The 18411-nt window shown below is 41.4% G+C and overlaps 1 protein-coding gene and 1 pseudogene across 5 annotated transcripts in view; both read right to left on the bottom strand.

Annotated features, from left to right (window-relative positions):
• Positions 1-18411, bottom strand: part of SCLT1 (sodium channel and clathrin linker 1) — a 108868-nt gene that overhangs the window by 42296 nt on the left and 48161 nt on the right. For 3 of the 5 annotated variants that reach the window (XM_005877746.2, XM_005877747.2, XM_014548994.1), the window contains 4 exons: positions 13938-14029; positions 9456-9633; positions 6319-6417; positions 3871-3942 (listed from right to left, as the gene is read on the bottom strand). In XM_005877746.2, coding sequence (XP_005877808.1) covers positions 3871-3942; positions 6319-6417; positions 9456-9633; positions 13938-14029 — 441 coding nt within the window. The remainder of the gene's footprint in view (positions 1-3870; positions 3943-6318; positions 6418-9455; positions 9634-13937; positions 14030-18411) is intronic. The other 2 variants (XM_005877749.2, XM_005877748.2) reach the window with 2 other exon arrangements.
• On the bottom strand, positions 15956-18402 carry LOC102252240 (annotated as a pseudogene).

Genomic DNA, 18411 nt, shown 5'->3' with positions numbered 1-18411 from the left:
GGGGCTGACTGACAAGTTGTTTCTGGGGGTTTGTTTAGTTTCTTATTTGCAACATAGTAATAGTTGCTTAGAGTTGCAGCTGAGAGGCCGGCAAGTTAGTTGGAGTCGACTGAAGCAAGTAAGCCTCCCTGCTCGCTTCAGTGCATAGCTGCGGGTCGCCATCTTGGCTGACAGTTAATTTGCATATACTCACTGATTAGCCAATGAAAAGGGTAGCAGTCGTACGCCAATTACCATGTTTCTCTTTTATTAGTGTAGATGCTTTGGATGATCCTGCTTTGCTGACAGTACAATGCTAATTAATATTCAATTATCTTTATAACTTCATCATCAATTTTATCAATATATTTTAAAATTTTTAAATGAACCTCTAAATTGTGACCCATAATTAATTAACTCTGATTATAATAAGACCTTTAACCCTATGCTACAAATCAGATGAGTAATCTACATTAATCATATTTTATTAAGATAGACTAAGTGTATCAGAAATAAAACTTTAATGTTCCATATATATTCATATAGTGAGTTGCTAATCTATGAAAAAGATAGTTTTATGGTGTGAAACTTGGGATTTCTCCTATGTTCATAATTCATCCTATGTGATTTTTTTAAAGACACTATTTTTTAGAGACATTTTAGATTCACAGCAAAATTGAGTAGAAGTTACAGAGATTTCCATTAGAATTCCTGCCCCCCATACATGCATAACCTCCCCATCATCAACATCTCACAATATAGTGGTACATTTGTTAAAATGATGAACCTTCACTGATACAACATTATCATCCAAAGTCCGCAGGCTACACAAGAATTAGCTTTTAGTGTTGTACATGCTATGGGTTTGGATACATTTATAATGACATGTATCCACCATTATAGCACCATACATAGTAGTTGGTTTATGTTGTTGTTGTTAATCCTCACCAGAGGTTATTTTTTCTATTGATTTTTAGAGAGAGTGGAAGGGAGGGGTAGAGACAGAGAGAAACATCAATGTGAGAGACACATCAATTGGTTGACCCCTGCAAGTGCCCTGACTGGGGCCAGGGTTTGAGCCTGCAACTGAGGTACATGCCCTTGACCAGAATCGAGCCTGCTAGCCTTCAGTATGTGGGCCGATGCTCTAACTACTGAGCAAAACCGGCTAGGGCCAGAGTAGTTTTACTTTCCTAAAAATTCTCTATGCTATGCCTACACCTATTTATTTTTCTCTCCTCAATCTCTGATAACCACTGATCTTTTTACTGTCTCCATAATTTCACCTCCAGAATGCCAAATAGTTGGAATTATACAGGATGTATGCAGCCTTTTCATTTGAGGTTCTTTCACTCAGTAATCCTATATAATAAAAGGCTAATATGCAAATTGTCCCTATGGGCGGGAGTTTGACCAACTGGAAGTTAGACGTGTGCTGACCACCAGGGGGCAGCGCAGAACATGGCGGGCGTTGGCGACATGGTGCTGGCAGTGGGTGGCAGCGGAGGTGCTGCTGGCCCTAAAGGGCCCTGATGAGAACAGGACCATGGTGGGATGGTGGAGCAGGTGAGTGGGCAGTGCCAGGCCAAGGTGGGTGCGAAGGGAGGCCCCGACTGGCAGCGGTGGCAGGCAGCCGGGGGAAGGGAGGCCCCAGCCGGCAGCCAGCAGCCACTAGGGACCCTACCTATACACGAATTTCGTGCACTGGGCCTCTAGTATGCATATAAGTTTCCTCGATGTCTTTCTATGGCTTGATAGCTCATTTCCTTTTAGTGTTAAATAATATTCCATTGTCTAGACAGTTCATTTATCCATTCACATAGTAAATGATGTCTTGGTGCTTCCAAGTTTTAGAAATTATGAAAAAAGTTTCTATAAATAGTCATGTGCAGGTTTTTGTGTGGACATAAGTTTTCAACTTGTTTGGGTACATAAAGAGGAGTGAAATTGTTGGATCATGTGTAGGGGTATCTTCAGTTTTGTAAGAAACCACCAAACTGCCTTCAAAAGTGGCTGTTCCACTTTTCATTCCCACCAGCAATGAATGAAGGTTCCTGTTGCTCCACACCTTTGCCAGTGTTGGTGTTCTGGATTTTGGCCATTCCAATAAGTGTATCTGGCACCTACTTGGTGTAATGAGTGGTATCACACTGTTGTTTTAGTTTGCATTTTCCTGGTGGCATATGATATGGAGCAACTTCTCATAAGCTTACTTTATATCTGTTTATCTTTTTCAGTGAGGTGTCTATTAAGGTCTTTGGTCCATTTTTCAGTCGAATTATTTGTTTTCTTATTGTTGAATTTTAAGACTTCTTTGTATATTCTGGATGAGACTTTTATCAGATGTGTCTTTTGCAAATATTTTTTCCTAATCTGTAGCCTGAGTTTCCTGAGAAAATATAAATGCTTAATTTAAACACTTTTCTCTTTTTCTTTCTTTTTATTACATTTATTGGGGTGAGATATACAATGGAATACTACTACTCAGCCAGAAGAAAAGATGAAATACTGCCATTTGCAACAACATGGATGGACCTTGAGAATATCATGCTAGCAAAATTAGTCAGACAGGAAAAGTTAGAAACCATATGATTTCACTCATATGTGAGATATAAAACTGAAAGCAAAAAATGAACAAACAAACAAACAAAACCTCATAGTAACAGAAACACTCATAGGCAATAGTAAACACTTTCAATTAGTCAGTACAGTTTTCCTAATGGAATCAACATGATATCAGATAACATTTAATATTTTTAGTAAAAGCCACTTACCTATGAATTAGAATTGTTTCACTGTAAAGCCCAAGAAACATGTATGAAAATAACCTGAAATTATAATTTTTTTTACTCTAAAGTGAGTTGACAGAGCTCTGGTTATTACACAGCAAACAGTTATTTTTAAAATCCCTGCAGGTCTTATCTAGTACATGTTCTTTTGGGAAAATATAAGGACACATGTTCTTGTCCTTCCAGAGTTTACAATCCATTAAATAATCCTGGACTAAGGCAGGTCCTTCTTCCTCGAAGCTGTTAATCCTTTGAAAGCTAAATCACTCCATGTAAGAGAATAAGCAAAATAGCAGAGCGATAGAAAGAGAAAAAAACCAAAACAAAACAAAAACCCCAAAGAATTAGACATGACTAATTTGCCACACTACATCCCATTAATTTTACCTAATGTTTCTATATCCTTAAAACAAATGACACTAAACAGACAAAAAGTAACACTGTTTGTTGTTCTATTGGTCTCAGGACCTATGCACATGACTAAGTTCCCATTATGCACACTAGAGTTTGCATAATGTGGAGAAGATGTGATCCTTCTCTCTGGGGTGATTAAATACCAATCAGATATCCTCCCAACTTCAGAAATTCTTATACCTTTATTCCCCTGTAAGAAAGGTTGTTAAATTCCATTTCATCTATCTTCAAGTTAAATTTATTTATTTAATCCACCTCTAGCCACACAAGAACTCTTTTCCTCACCCCTCTTTGCCTACTCATCCTTCGGTACTCCTTCCTTTGGGAAGCTTGTCTAGCTTCCTTCTCACTCTCATATATACCTTTTCGTTCTCCCTGGTCTCCCATGTGAACCCAGCATGTGGTAGCAGTTGTAGCTGGGTGGCTGCTTCACTCATGCCAGGTGCATTCTTTGTCAAAGACAGGTAATCAGAGTAGATGTGATAAATGCCATCCATCTTTCCTGCTAGATTGTAAGTTCCAAGACTTCAGATAACATGTTCATCTTGATTTCCTCTCTGTTCCTAGCATCTAGCATAGATCTTGTCTTAATAAGCACCTTTTGAATGAACTAGGTCCAATACTATGTCTCTTGCCCTTTAAGGTAAGCAATTTCAGAAGAAAATATCAATACAGGCTTTTAACATACCATCTGAAGGACTGACAGTTCTTCTGTTAGTTGAGAAATCTGTACATGATATTGTTTTCTTGTATTGAAAATCTGTAAATTAAGATATTTATGAACTATTCAGCTCTAAAATAAAAATTAATAATATCTAATATACACATTTAGAATAATAATTTTGATAAAAAATAAAGTTGTAACTTTTAGGGCATAAAAGACAAATAAGCACATGATATATTAAAGAATCAAGAATTTATCATGGAGTGGGAGGAAAGAGACTAAGATAAAGGACAGTGTTTATGAAGCATTTTGGTCCAGGATCCTTTTACACAATAAAAACAGAGATCTTTTGTTTATGATGTGTATTTTTTTCTATTGAAATGTACCATATTAGAGATTAAAACAGAAAATTTCAAAATATTTACTTATTAATTCCTTCATAACTAACAATAACTAAGGTTTTTACAGGTTAGTACAAATAATATATTTTCTAAAAAGTAAGTAATTTCTAAAATATTTTGAGAAGAGTGGGATTATTTTACATTTTTGCAAATTTCCATAATGTCTGCCTCAAAAGACCTAACAGGTTGAACAGAGGCCTGAAAGATCTTTAGGTAGGGAGAAACTAGATTTTTAGGAGGCAGCTGAATACTCATGTTTGCAGAAAGGTTTGGACTGAATATAGAGATCACAACACTTTTGAAAAAATTACAGAGATTATTAAAGGATTCATGCAAAAGACAACCTCCATTGACCATAAAACTAATGTGAATTTATTTCAGAATTAGAAATCAATTAGAGGATGTCTCATATCATGAGCACTTTGAAAAAAACAGTTTCATCACATATATATGATGATAGTTAACACCCAGTGAAGGAATACACAGTATATCTAACTATTTTCTATAGGAGCTAACTTTTCTTATTTATTAAATTTATTTATTTTTAAAATATATTTTTATTGATTTTAGAGAGGAAGGGAGAAAGAGAGATATGAGAGAGAATCATTGATCGGCTACCTCCTGCACACCCTCCACTGGGGATCAAGCCCTCAACCCAGGCATGTGCCTTGACTGGGAATCAAACTGTGACCTCCTGGTTCATAGGTCAATGCTCAACCACTGAACAAATTGGCCAGGCAAATTTATTTTTTATTAAATACAGCTGGCATACAATATTATATTAGCTGGAGGTGTATGGGAGCTCATTAAGAAAAAAAGGTATTATTTTACAATAATTTACGTTAATCATTTAATTGATAAGTCTTTATAAATATGTAGGCAAGGATTTTAATGTAAATATTATAGTAAAAATTAAACTATAAATTTCTGCTTTTTCTAAACCTTATCTCTGACAAAAGTGTCAACTTAAAAATTACAACCAAGGCTTCTTGAAAAATTGGCTGATTCCAGGTCTGAGACAGGGAAAGCACAGGATGAGAGAGGAACATTACTTATGCAAGAAAGCTAGAGAGACAATCCTATATAATAAAAGCATAATATGCAAATCGACCAAATAGCAAATGACCGGTCGCTATGACACGTACTGACCACCAGGGGGCAGACGCTCAACGCAGGAACTTCCCCCTGGTGGTCAGTGCACTCCCACAGCAGGAGAGCCGCTCAGCCAGAAGCAGGGTTCAGCTGGCAAGCCCAGCAGCGGTGGATTGTACACCAATCGATGAGGACAGTGGGGGGGTGGTAAGGGCAGAGTGTGGGGTGGGAACCGGGCGGAGGGGAGCCATCTGCCACCTGGGGAGCGTGCCTAAGCCAGCAGGTGGTTATCTCCCGAGGGGTCCCAGACTATGAGAGGGCACAAGTGGGGCTGAGGTACCCCCCCCCCCCCCCCCCCGCCAGTGCATAAATCTCATGCACTGGGCCTCTAGTTTGAGAATAAAAAGACTGATGGTAATATAAAATAAATTCACAGATATTAAAGAGAGGGGCAGGGCACTTCTTCTTTAGTGAAAAAATGACAGCTTATAAATGTATAGAAAGAATAGAATATTAGCATTTTAATCACTCCATATAACATTTATTTCTGGCAAGAACTATCAATGAATGACAAGACCACTGGATGAAAGATTTTGGTGAAAAAGGATACTTGCATGGTTTTCAAGAATCTCCCCCAATTATTTATTAAGTAACAATGGAGAAATTTGATCTTACTAACTTAACCACGTGGTCAAGCTTAGCATCACCAATGCATACCCTGACATTACAGCTTCCTGATATGGCGGGATGGGAGGTGGGAGGTGTGTATACACATCACTCTGCCATTTCCCCTCGGCTGCTGTCCCACTCCACCTCAAATTGTAGGTGCTACTATCCTGAGATGGTTTTTATTTGAAATTTGGTACATTGATGCAATTAGCTGATATTTAAGTAACTAGGTCCATCAGGCAAAACTTAGGTAGTATTGAGTCTTAAGCTGTAAAATTTTGAATTTTAAATATAATTAAAAGCCCCTTACTTCCTTCTTGGCTCTTGTGGCAGCCTCTTGCATTAACTGAGAAAATGATTTTTTTATTTTCTCTATATCTTCTTCTTTTTGCTTCTCCTCAAGCAGAGCCTGCAGAATATAATTGATGCTATTACAGGTCACATAATTAATAAAGATAACATAATAAATGGGTAAAAACTTATCCACCTACACCCTTCTTGAAAGCAAACATCTTATTTTAAACTTTTGAGACATCTCCACTTGGAGTTCTTACCTCAGTTATGAGTGGTATTTATTTTCTCTAACCTCCTCACCTGACCTTATCCTAACTAAAATTTATCATTTTCCTTTGGTATTTATTTCAGCCAGTGCCATCACTCTCTAATCTTTACAGCTGGAGGTCTTAGAATCATTTCTGAATTTTTCTTCTCCATCAGTCCCTTTACAAAATAAGTCCTCAAGTCCAAGTGTTTCATTCTTGGAAAATCTCTTGGATTTCCCTTTCTATTCATTATTTGGTATTATTCCCATTTAGTCCCTTGTCACCTCACACCTCAATCACTGTAGATGCCACCTGCTCTGTCTTCTTGATGTGTTTCTATCCCTCACATCATTTTCATCTCCCACCTAAAAAATAGCCTTATACTCCCAGTTCTGTTGTCAGTCACACTCATCTCTCTGCCTCCCTATGGAGGAAACTCCTGGTCTCCAACACTTTCTCCTTCAACCCATGCCAATCAGGCTTTCACCACCACAATCTCCATACTGCCCACTCAGGAGTCAATGTGGAGTAATTATCTTATTTAATCTGTCAGCAACACTTGAGATAATGGGTTACTTTCCCCCTTGTTTTACTTTCTTATTTGGCTTTTTGTGCATCCAATTTGGTTTTCCTAACTCACCATTCCTTTTCAGTCTGTGTTATTGCTTTTTCCTCTTCTCAACTTCTTTGATATTAGACTCAGGCCTTGGTCCTTTGTCCACCTATGTCCATCCTTGGTGGTCTAATCCAATATCATTATTTTAAATATCACTTAGATGCCAACAATTCCCAAATTTACCTCTCCAGCCCAAATATCTTTCTGAGCCCTGAATCAATCAATCAATCTCAATTAATCTCTCTCTCTCTCTCTCTCTCTCTCTCTCTCTCTCTCTCTTTCTCTCTCTCTTATCATCCCATAATAAGCAGCCTTCTGTTCAGATCCTACTATCTTTCAAAGGTACCACACACATTCCCATCTCTTTTTTAAAAAATCGTTTAATAACTTCCCTCCTGCTTAAATAGGTAAGCTAGTAAGAGTAACAGCTGTTTGGCTGTGACAACCTGGTGGGGGAGAAGGAAACACTGAGGATAGGGGGAATCATCGAAAGAGAACTATGCTGGGCCGTGCTTCATGTCTGTTTGTGTGACCAGTTTAAAGAACCCTTGACTTCTTGGGACAAGCAACTGAAGGAGAGAACCCTTTAGTAATTAAGCAATGAGTCAAAAGGCAGCTTCATACTGTAGCCATAGACAGTCTCTATAAGGGTCTGCTAACTTAGGGCTTGGGTGAGAAGATTTGAGGGTTAGGCCAGTGGTCGGCAAACTCATTAGTCAACAGACCCAAATATCAACAGTACTTCTTCAAAATAGACTTGCCCAGGCCGAAAACCGACTTCTGCGCATGGGCCACGAACTTTCAATCGCACTGTACGTCCGGGCATATGTGGTATTTTGTGGAAGAGCCATACTCAAGGGGCCAAAGAGCTGCATGTGGCTCTCGAGCCGCAGTTTGCCAACCACGGGGTTAGGCAATGAGTGTCCCCACCTTCTGTCCATCTGCTCTACACAAAATGTTCATCTTTCACAACCTGATGTCAAGAATGCTCATATAACTAGGATTCAGAGGGCAAAGAAGAACTAAGAAGAAATTTCCCCTTCAACCCATGCCAATCAGGCTTTCACCACCACGATCTCCATACTGACCACTCAGGAGTCAATTTGGAGTAATTATCAAAGAAGAAATTAAGAGAACTGCTCTTAATTTTTAAGCTAATTTAGGTGTTAAGAGAAATTCCTAAGCATTTTATGTCTATTTTGCGCATTTCAACCATTCTAGCAGACAGCATTCAGATGGGAAGATTAGCATTCCCACAGTTTAAATTTGGATAATTATTTATTTTTTATTTCTTATTAGCTTCTTAATATACAACTTATAGCTTGCTTTGTTTTTAATAGCACTCTTGGAAAACCCTCTACTCTGTAAGAAAGGAAACTTAAAATAAAGCATTTTCATTGTATTTCCCAGCATTATTACACATATACTAGGCATTCAATAAATGCTGGTTAAACGAATTAATGATCTCTACATAAGGAAGGCAGCAACATTAAAAACAAATATGCATGCTTTATGATTTCTATAAACTATATACCATTCATATGGAAGTGGTAAAAGAAAAAATATGATATGTGATAACATCGGAGACAATTGTTAGAAGGTTCAAAAAAGTGAAATAAAGGCTCCAGTTAATAAATCTCTGCAGCTAAATTTAATTCCTGTCAATTAAGCTTCTGCTCTATTAAAGTAATTGTGTAGGTGATAAAGGGGAAATAAAGATAAGATTCATCTAATTCAACTGAATAAAATACAGGGTATACTGCAATAAAGTGCTGTAATAGGTCTTTTAAAAATATTTTTATTGATTTCAGAGTGGAAGGGAGAGGACGAGAGAGATAGAAATATCAGTGATGAGAGAGAATCATCGATTAGCTGCCTCCTGCAGGCCCCACAGTAGGGATCGAGCCTACACCCAGGCATGTGCCCTGACCAGGAATTGAACTGTGACTTCCTGGTTAACAGGTCAACGATCAGCCACTGAGCCACACTGGCCAGGCTATAACAGGTCTTTTAAAGAGTATAAGACTATAGGGAATGAAGATTAGTTACACAAGGATTGTAGACAGAAGAAAAGTCTGATATGTATACATAAGCTTTTGGAGAGGGCTGACACTTTATTATGTTTTATGATATTAAGTCTTACCATCAATAATGTAGTACGCGTATTAAAGGAGAGCATAGCAATGTCATTTTCACGTGTTTATTCTGTAGTTATAGATTCCCTACTACGTCATATGGGGGAATATTCAATATTTTATTTTTTTTAAACATGTTAACTAGTTTTCTTACCTGGTTTTTTTGCAGGTTAGCTTCTTCTAAGAGTTGCATGCTATTTCTGGCGGTTACAACAGCTTCATATCTCTCATTTTCTAATTCATTGTACTTTGCTTGTAACTCTCTGGTCTGTTTTTCCAAATGCGTTTTATCTGCTCTTAATTGGGTGGCTTCTTGGACTGTCACACATAATCTAAATATTAATAGTCACATTGCAAAAGTTAAAAATTTTTAAAGAGAAGGAAGGAGATAGCATATTTACTGAGCACCTGCTACAGGACAAACATTATTCCAGTTACTTTCATGTGTATTTTCTCATTTGGTTCACACAAAAGTGCTGCATCGTAGATTTTGTTATTGCCACTTTAAAGAAAAACAGACCCATTTTAATAGAGGTCAAACATTTGATCGAGGCCGTATAGCTAACAAGCAGTGGGGCTGATACTATGCCTAGATATTCAGACTCTAATTATGTTACATTTTCTATAGCATCACGGTATAATATAGAATAGTTACATGATAATGTTATAAAGCAAATTCTTAAATAATGAGTGGTTATTCCTATTTATATGTTTTTTTTTCTTTCCTTTTTGCTTGGCTCCTGGTTCTCATGCTCTACCAGGATTACCCATGTTAACTTTGAATGTTTTCCAAGTTCATAAAATCATATACACACATACACAGCATATGCACACTGATCCATAGGTTTCTAAATGTAATTATTTTGTGTTATAAAAATTAAGATCACTTTTCCGTACTTGCTTTTCTCATTGAATAATACCCTGTAGAAATCCTCTAACAGTACATCCAAAAGCTCTTTCCTTTCCTACTCTGATGGATGTAATTTTATGTTAATTTGTATGTCCCTGATTACTGGAGGGTTTAAGTATATTTGAAAAATTTTGTTAGCCATGTGAACTGTCACCTTTAAATTTTTCTTCATATCCTTTGCCCATTTTTTCTAATGGGTTATTTACTTTGCCTGTTCCTTTATAAGAACTCTTTGAATATTAAGATATTAACTTTCAATCTGTCCTACATGCTGCACGTCTATATTTTTATTGTTGTTGCCTGTTGACTCTACATAGGGAATTTTTATTACAAGACAAAATTTCACTTTAATACAGTTAAATTTGACTATTTTTTCCAACTTCTTGGATTTCATTTTTTATAAAGGTGATCTCCCTTATCCATAGATTGTGAATGTAAGCTCCTAGATTTCCTCAAAAGATTGCTATGTCTTTCATCTTTTAACCCCTAAATCTTTAATAACATGTTCCGGTAGGACAACTCTTTCCTCACATTTCATCCTTCCCTTTATATTGAGGCATTTTTTCCCTAAGTGGCGGCAGGAGAAACCCGCTCTGTCCTCTCCCCATCCCCATCCTCACCCCCAAATACACAGCACCAGGAGGAAGCTTCCCAGCGCCCTAGCACACCCCGACTCTCCCCACTTCCAGTGGATAGAAGTCAGCCTGCTTTTTATTTCATTCCTCTCCTTTTAAACATTTTGTTGTTGTTGTTTAGTACCTCTGCTTAATCCTAAATGGAGTTAAGGTCCGTCACTTAGTCAGGGTTCTGAGCTGCCAGCAGCAAAAGCCAACCTGAGTGGAAGAGGGTTTATTAAAAGGATACTAGGGTAAATTCACAGACTCACTGGGAGAGCTGGAAAACCAGGAATGAAGCTTTGTAGCAAGGAACATGCCCAGAACTTCCCCCACAGAATTAGCTGGTCTCCCTTTTGGAGATAAATCTAGGGAATTCCTCAAACATGGAAGAGAGATGAGATGCAGATGGCCAAAAATAATGACCATAACTGTATTTTTATCAAATCACCTTTGCACTTTCTGGCTTTTGCATCACATATTGAGCTGTACTATTATTTGCTGCATTTAGGTTTATTAATGTTATCTTTTTCAAAAGGGTACTATTTTTATTATTTAAGGTCCCTCTTATTCTGTTTATTGCTTTTCCCTTTACACCCTACCTTGTGATAGCAATATTATCACTCCTGCTTTCTTTGTTCATAAGTTGCTAATATTTTATACTAAAACCTTTATTTTAAACTAGAGGCCTGGTGCACAGATCCGTGCACCAGCGGGGTCCCTCGGCCTGGCCTGCAGGGATCAGGCCGAAACCAGCTCTCCGACATCCCCTGAGGGATCCTGGATTGTGAGAGGGTGGTTTTCGGGTGACACACCCTGGAATCGGGCTCCCTCCTCTCTGATTCCGGCTGCGTCACCCGAGAACTGCAACTACCAAGTCACCACAGCTCAGAAGCTCCTGCATTGAGCGTCTGCCCCCTGGTGGTGAGTTCGCGTCATAGCTACCGGTTGGAGCATCTGCCCCCTGGTGGTCATTGTGCATCATAGTTACCGGTCAGATGGTCACTTAAGCTTTTCTTTTTTTAATATATTTTTATTGATTTCAGAGAGGAAGGGGGAGGGCGAGAGGAATAGAAACATCAATGATGAGAGAGAATCACTGATTGGCTGCTTCCCTTACATGCCCCCACTGGGGATCGAGCCCACAACCCAGGCATGTGCCCTGGACCAGAACAGAACCTGGGACCCTTTGTCTGTAGGCTGACACTCTATCCACTGAGCCAAACTGGCTAGGGAGGCTTTTATATATATATATAGATTTAAAATAAATCCTCTGCGTTCCCCTCTTAAGATCTTTGTTCTAGTTCATTTATTCTCTGTTTTAGGTGTTTTCTAAAATAACATATTACTGAGCCTTGCTTTTTAATCAAAATCTGCATGTCTCTGCCTTTTAATGGAATTTGGTCCTCTCATACTTTAATGTAATGATTTCTATGCAGGACATTATTCATTCTGCCTTAATTGGCTGAAGCACCTGTGGCAACAGGTGAAGCACTCTGCCTCTCCCAGAGACCCAGGATACCTGCCACTCTCCTACCATCCCTTCACCCTTCCCTTCTCCATGGCCCCCAGGTAGGCAGAGCAGGTGGACTCACCAGGGCTTATGAAGAGCGAGTCAAAGCTAAGCTACTCATTTAACTCCTGTCTTATTTAGCAGAGCAGGATCCACAGATCATCTAAAAAGCAGGAGGAAAGAGTCCTTTTTTTGGAAGATAGAAAGAAGTGACTTATGCTTCTTAGATGCTTGTGGCATTTGAAAAGATCACAAACAATTTTAATTATAAATAATAATTTTAATAACTATAATAATAAGTATTTATTGAGCTCAAAATGTCTTTGACTTTTATGGATGTAAGATGACCATTAAAAATACAGCTTTTCGCCGAAACCGGTTTGGCTCAGTGGATAGAGCGTCGGCCTGCGGACTGAAAGGTCCCAGGTTCGATTCTGGTCAAGGGCATGTATCTGGGTTGCGGGCACATCCCCAGTGGGAGATGTGCAGGAGGCAGCTGATCGATGTTTCTCTCCCATCGATGTTTCTAGCTATCTATCTCTCTCCCTTCCTCTCTGTAAAAAATCTATAAAATATACTAAAAAAAAAATACAGCCTTTCAATTGGCAGTTCCATTAAATTGGATACATTCACACCTTAACATACTGGCTGAACAATGCTAGAGACACATATCAAGGACACTAATAACTCTGTTTCCTCTTATACAAAAATACAAGAGATTTTTTTTAAACCATAATGTGAATTTACAGGTAGGCTGCGGTCACGATATTGTTAAAAGATTACAAATGACAATTTTCAAGTTTCTTAAGGGAACAGCTAATAAGAGGAAATGAGCAAAATAAAAAAAAGATTCTAGAGTGAATGTTTGCACTAAGATAGCAATGAAAAACAAAGCTATAGAAGTAGTCCAGCCCTGGCTGATGCTGCTCAGTGGTTAGAGCTCTGGCCTGAACACCAAAGGGTCTCGGGTTTGATTCCCGGTCAAGGACAGGTACCTGGGTTGTGGGTTAGATCCCTGGCCCCAGGCACGATGCATTTGGGAGGCAACCAATCGATGTGTTTCTTTCACAATGATGTTTCTGTCTCTCTCTCCTGCCTTCCTTCCTACTTTCTCTAAAAATCAGTGGAAAAATATCCTCGGGTGAGTATTAAAGCACAAAAATTAAATAAAAATGAAAAATAAAAAGTATCTAGACCTTCAAAGATAACTGAAAAGTACTGCTTCGGAAACCTCCAGGGAAACCATCTATAATGATTTCTCAAGTATTTTTTCTCTTTTGTATCTGCTTAGTAAGAAATGGTTTTTATAAGATTTTTACCCAACTTCATTATTATTTTTCTCTGCTTCAGGATAAAAAGAACCTTTTTGATTTTGGGATTGATTAAACTTAACTATGATTGCTGTAGAGAAAAGGTAAAGATAGAAACGATCTTTGAATATATGTTCAAAATATACCAATCTTTTGAATACATTTTTTAGGTAAATAATGTTCAAAATATCGGATTTTTTGTTTAGCACTTATGAAATACATACTGATACTCTAATGTAGAATATCTTTTGAAAAGTATAGGCAAAGCTAGACATATTTAACAATTTACCTTGTTTCTAATTGTTTTATACTAGATTGCAACTGCTGTAAACGCCTATCTGATGCGTCCTCTCTTCTTTGGGAAGACACCATATCCTCCTCCTAGAAAATAAAGAAACTGGAAACTTATTTTGAGTATGTGAAAATTCAATTCATCATTCTACAGCACAAAGACAATAGTTCACTCTCTAAAGTACACTATTAGAATTTAATTTATAAGTTTAAAGAAGCAGGACCACTTGAGGAACAAATATGTATACTAAAAATGGTGAAGAGAACCTCCCTGTATTAGATAACATCAATCCTGTATTAAATAATCAATAATCAAAATAGTCATTGCATATAGATTTCTACTACAGTATTTCTATAGTGCAGTCAGTCTGCCTTTCAGACAAGCTCTGTTAACTAGGTTATACTGCATCCTTTATAATAATAGGATAGTTCTTCTTTGACATGGAGATGCTTTAAAATATATTTAGGTTTTATTCGAACAACCTTTAAAAAAATTTCTGTTTGTCTTTTCCTATCTTCTGGTGTGTTATTTTTTATACCATTTTAATTCTTCTATTGGCTTTTAGCTATATCTGTTTGAATTACTTTTTTAGGGTTGCTCTAGAGATTATAATAATGCATCTCTAACTTACCCCAATTTACTTAGAGTTAATATTTAATGAATTCAGAGAAAATGTCAAACCTTGCAGCAGTGTATTTATTGCCATATACCATCCTAGTTTTTAGTGCCTTGCCTGTCATATCTTACATCTGCATACTTCACAAATCCATCAAATACAGTGCTAAGTTCTGCTTTAAAGCAGTCGTCTTTTAAGGTGTTAATAAGAGAAGAGAAAAAATATGTCGATATATTATTTCATAGTTATAATTCCTGTTGCTCTTGATTTCTTCCTATATCTAAGTTGCCATCTGGTGTCACTTCCTTTCAGCCTAAAGAATTTTCTTCAGCATTTTTGAAGTACAGTTCTGCTAGTTACAACTTCTGTTTTTATCTGAAAATGCCTTTATTTTGCCTGCATTTCTTTTTTTTTTATTCTAAAATAGAGCATTTATTTTTTAAAAATGTACTGAGTAGACCAAATAAATGAAAATAAACAAGATTTCCCCTCCCCACCTAAAAAAAAGTCTTTTTAGATAAACAACCTCAATATTTCCAGATGAAATGGGGTACTGGCGGGGCTGCCTGAGGAGCCGGGAGGTGGCACTTCAGGGTTTGGTGCCGGTTCTTCCCCTTTAGGCTGGAAATGTCTTCATAACAGAGCGCTAACAGCAATGTTTCTGGGGTGGTTGGCCCGCTGTACCGTTGACAGTCTGACTATGGGTGAGTGACTGTCCTTGTCTGAAACACAGGAACACGGAGGGCAGCTCTGTGGTGGCTGGGAGGTGGCCTCGAAGAACACAGCTGTTCTGAGGTGAGGGGAACACCCAGGCCAGATCAGGCATCGCAGCTGTACCATGGAGGCTGCCTCCTGGGTGCTCAGTGGCTGTGGAAGGACTTCTCAGTGGCCCCTGGCTCCTAGATCTGATGGTGGATGTGTCCTTCATGCCCACTTGGGGAGAGACTGACCCTCAGCCAGCACCAGGGGTGAGGTGGGTGGCATGTCCCTCAAATGGTCTCTTTTGGAACATGCACCACAAGGGTCCGGGTCCCACTGGTGTGGGCACTGAGGGAGGCCGCTGGGAAAGGGCCAGGAGTGTGGGCCCTGCAACAGCCGGCTATGTCCAAGGGCCCATCAACACTCTGAACTTGGATTTCCTCAAAAGCTCGGTACCCCATGTCTGGGCCCCATGCTGTCCTCCCCGCCGCCCTCCCCCCCACCAAGGCCTGCACTGCAGGGCTTGTCTAAGATGGGACTTGGGCTTCACTCTGCCCATGTGGACAGGGAGGGTGGTTGACACTTGCTGGGTTCCCTGGGTTCAAAGAGTCCCCCCAGCAGCCCCTCCTGCATGTCAGAATCCTGGGCCAGCCATCCCGTCCTCCCCTCAAGCCTCTGAGGCAGTTCCACCTTGACTTGCTGTTCACACAGGGAAAGTGAGGCTGCGAGGGGAAGGCCCAGCTGGAGGTGAGCTGTGAACCAGCCAGGGAAGGCTGCCAGCCTAACACTCCTGTCAGGTAGTCGGGGAAAACGCAGGGCCATCACCGCCGGTAACGGTAGTGCTTGAAGTGGAACCAGAGTTGGAAGATGCCATTCACGAACTGCAACGAAAGTGGTGGTGATATGAGTATTCCCACTCACGGTTGACGATCTTGAAGGCAATGTCCTCGTAGGGCGGCCCGGCGTGGAAGCGCAGGGTGGCGAAGTCCTTGTTGTCGGGGCAGGCCTCCAGGAAGTACTGGGGGGTGGAGCGCTTGTCGATGAGGTCGGGGTAGAAGATGTTGAACTTGTAGCCTTGCACTATCTTGGGTGGTGGGTTGTCAAAGTCAGAATGTGTCTGGTTTTACTTGTTCCACTCGAAGCCCGTGTGCACACGGTTGAAGAAGCGTGGCTTGCGAGGCCGGTACTTGTCAGCCCACAGGTAGGCTTTGCCCGTCAGGGGCATCTCCACGCTGAACTGTGCTTCGTCCTGGCCCATACCCTCTTTGGTCCGCCGGAAGAAGATGTCCTTCGCACTCTCACTTGCATCGCCTGTGACCTGGAGCTGCTGCCGCGACAGCTGCAAGCGCTGCAGGTCCTTGTCGGGCTCCAGCACGTGGGCGTCCAGTGGCAGTTCATGGGCCGTGAGCAGCCGGGGGCTGTACTTGCCGGCGTCATAGTCGTCCAGGCTCTGCTGGATCAGGTCCTCCTCCATGAGCACGGCCTCCCCCTCTGCTTCACCCTCTGCCGGTGTGGCCTCCTCTGCCTCAGGCTCCACGGGGCCACCCTCCAAGGAGGGCCCTGGGGGTGGGGGGGTCAGGGCCAGGTCCTCAGGCTCCAGGCTGTGGCCAGGAGACGGGGGCTCCTGCTTGAGGATGGGGAACAGCGGCTCACTCTCCACGCCCTGCTCCTGTTTCAGCTTGTAGAGCTTCTGCCGGAGCACGTCCTGGTGCCGCTCGTGAAGCCTGGCACGTGCCATGTGGGCACGCAGCTGTTGCAGGAGGCTCTCCCAGTATCCCATGTCCAGGTTGGGGCCCCCGGCCGGGATCTTGCCCTCAATACCCTGGAAGATGACCTGCAGGTGGCTGTACGTCTTCCCTTTGAAGACCAACTGCACATCTGAGCTGACCGAGGTGTTAACACCCTCTCGTCGCTCGCCTGGGCCCTTGCCAGAGGCCTCCAGCTTGCGGAGCTTAGAGATCTCATCCTCCGTGATGATGGTCATGTCCCACCAGAAGTCCACATTCTTGCCCTGCTCCAGTTCCATGTATACCTGGATATCCTCCAGCAGGTCCTCCATGTCAGCCACCGTGAGGCCATTGAGGAAAGTGTAAGGCTCGTGCATCTCCACAGCCAGGTCATCGTCCTCGGTGCTGATGTACTTGGCCAGCAGGTCGATGGGCTTGGCCCGTCCATCCCGGATTCGAATCTTGGAGCGAAGCTTGGCCTGGGGGATGGGGGCTAATGTGGGGATAAGGACACATATGTAATAACTTAATCAATAAAAAATTTTTAAAAAATCAATAAAATATTTTTAAAAATCAATAACATATTTTAAAAAAATTCTGCACGGCAAAATGCAGTCTGGGAATGTGTGCTGTGAGTGTTAAATAACATCTCTTGAAATTGAAGTTGTAAAGCGTATACAAAGTAAAAACACTAAGGCAGGAAAAATTTGTGAATGGCACAAACACAGAACTAATCAGCAAGCACTTCGTGGCTACGACTGGCTCACCTTGTTCCATATGAAGGTGCCCAGGAGGTTGTTGTCACCGAAGGGGTTGTCGGTGTTGGTATAGCCCATGTATTCCTCGCCCCAGCCCATCTTCTCCCGCTTTTTCCTCTCCTTGGCCTCCTTCTTGGCCAGGCGCCGGGCCCGCTTCTCCTCAGGCGTCTCGAAGGCCTTCATCAGCTCCTCCTGTTGCTTCCGCTCCTCACGTAGCCGCAGCCGCTCCTGCAAGTTCTGTTGCTGGCTCAGGGCCGCAGCCACCTCCCTCGAGCTCTGGGAGTGATCTGGGGATGCAGAGCTGGATGAGGAGGAGCAAGAGCGGGTCCTCCGGCCTCCGGCGGCAGGCCCAGCGGCCCTGGTGCTGCCACTGCCGCTCACTGCCTGAGTCAGACTGAGGACTGGTCCTGTGAGCGCCACTGAGGTGGTTGTGGGCTCCGGCTCTGTCTTCCTCGCCGCTGCCACTGGTCTTCCTCTGAATCCGACCTGCGCTCCCGGCTTCGCCGCCTCCGTCGCCCTTCGTCGTCCCGGCGCCGCCGGTTTCGTCGCCCATGGCTCCTGCTCCGATGTCGGCTTCGACTCCAGCTCTGGCTCCGCCGCCTTCGGCCCCTGCGACCCCTACGACCCGGCGACCACGAGCTCGAGCGTGTATCCCGACCCATCATCTCTGC

This window comes from Myotis brandtii, unplaced genomic scaffold, assembly GCF_000412655.1.
Source record: "Myotis brandtii unplaced genomic scaffold, ASM41265v1 scaffold53, whole genome shotgun sequence".
NCBI lineage: Eukaryota > Metazoa > Chordata > Mammalia > Chiroptera > Vespertilionidae > Myotis > Myotis brandtii.
This window is presented reverse-complemented; position numbering and strand designations above follow the sequence as displayed.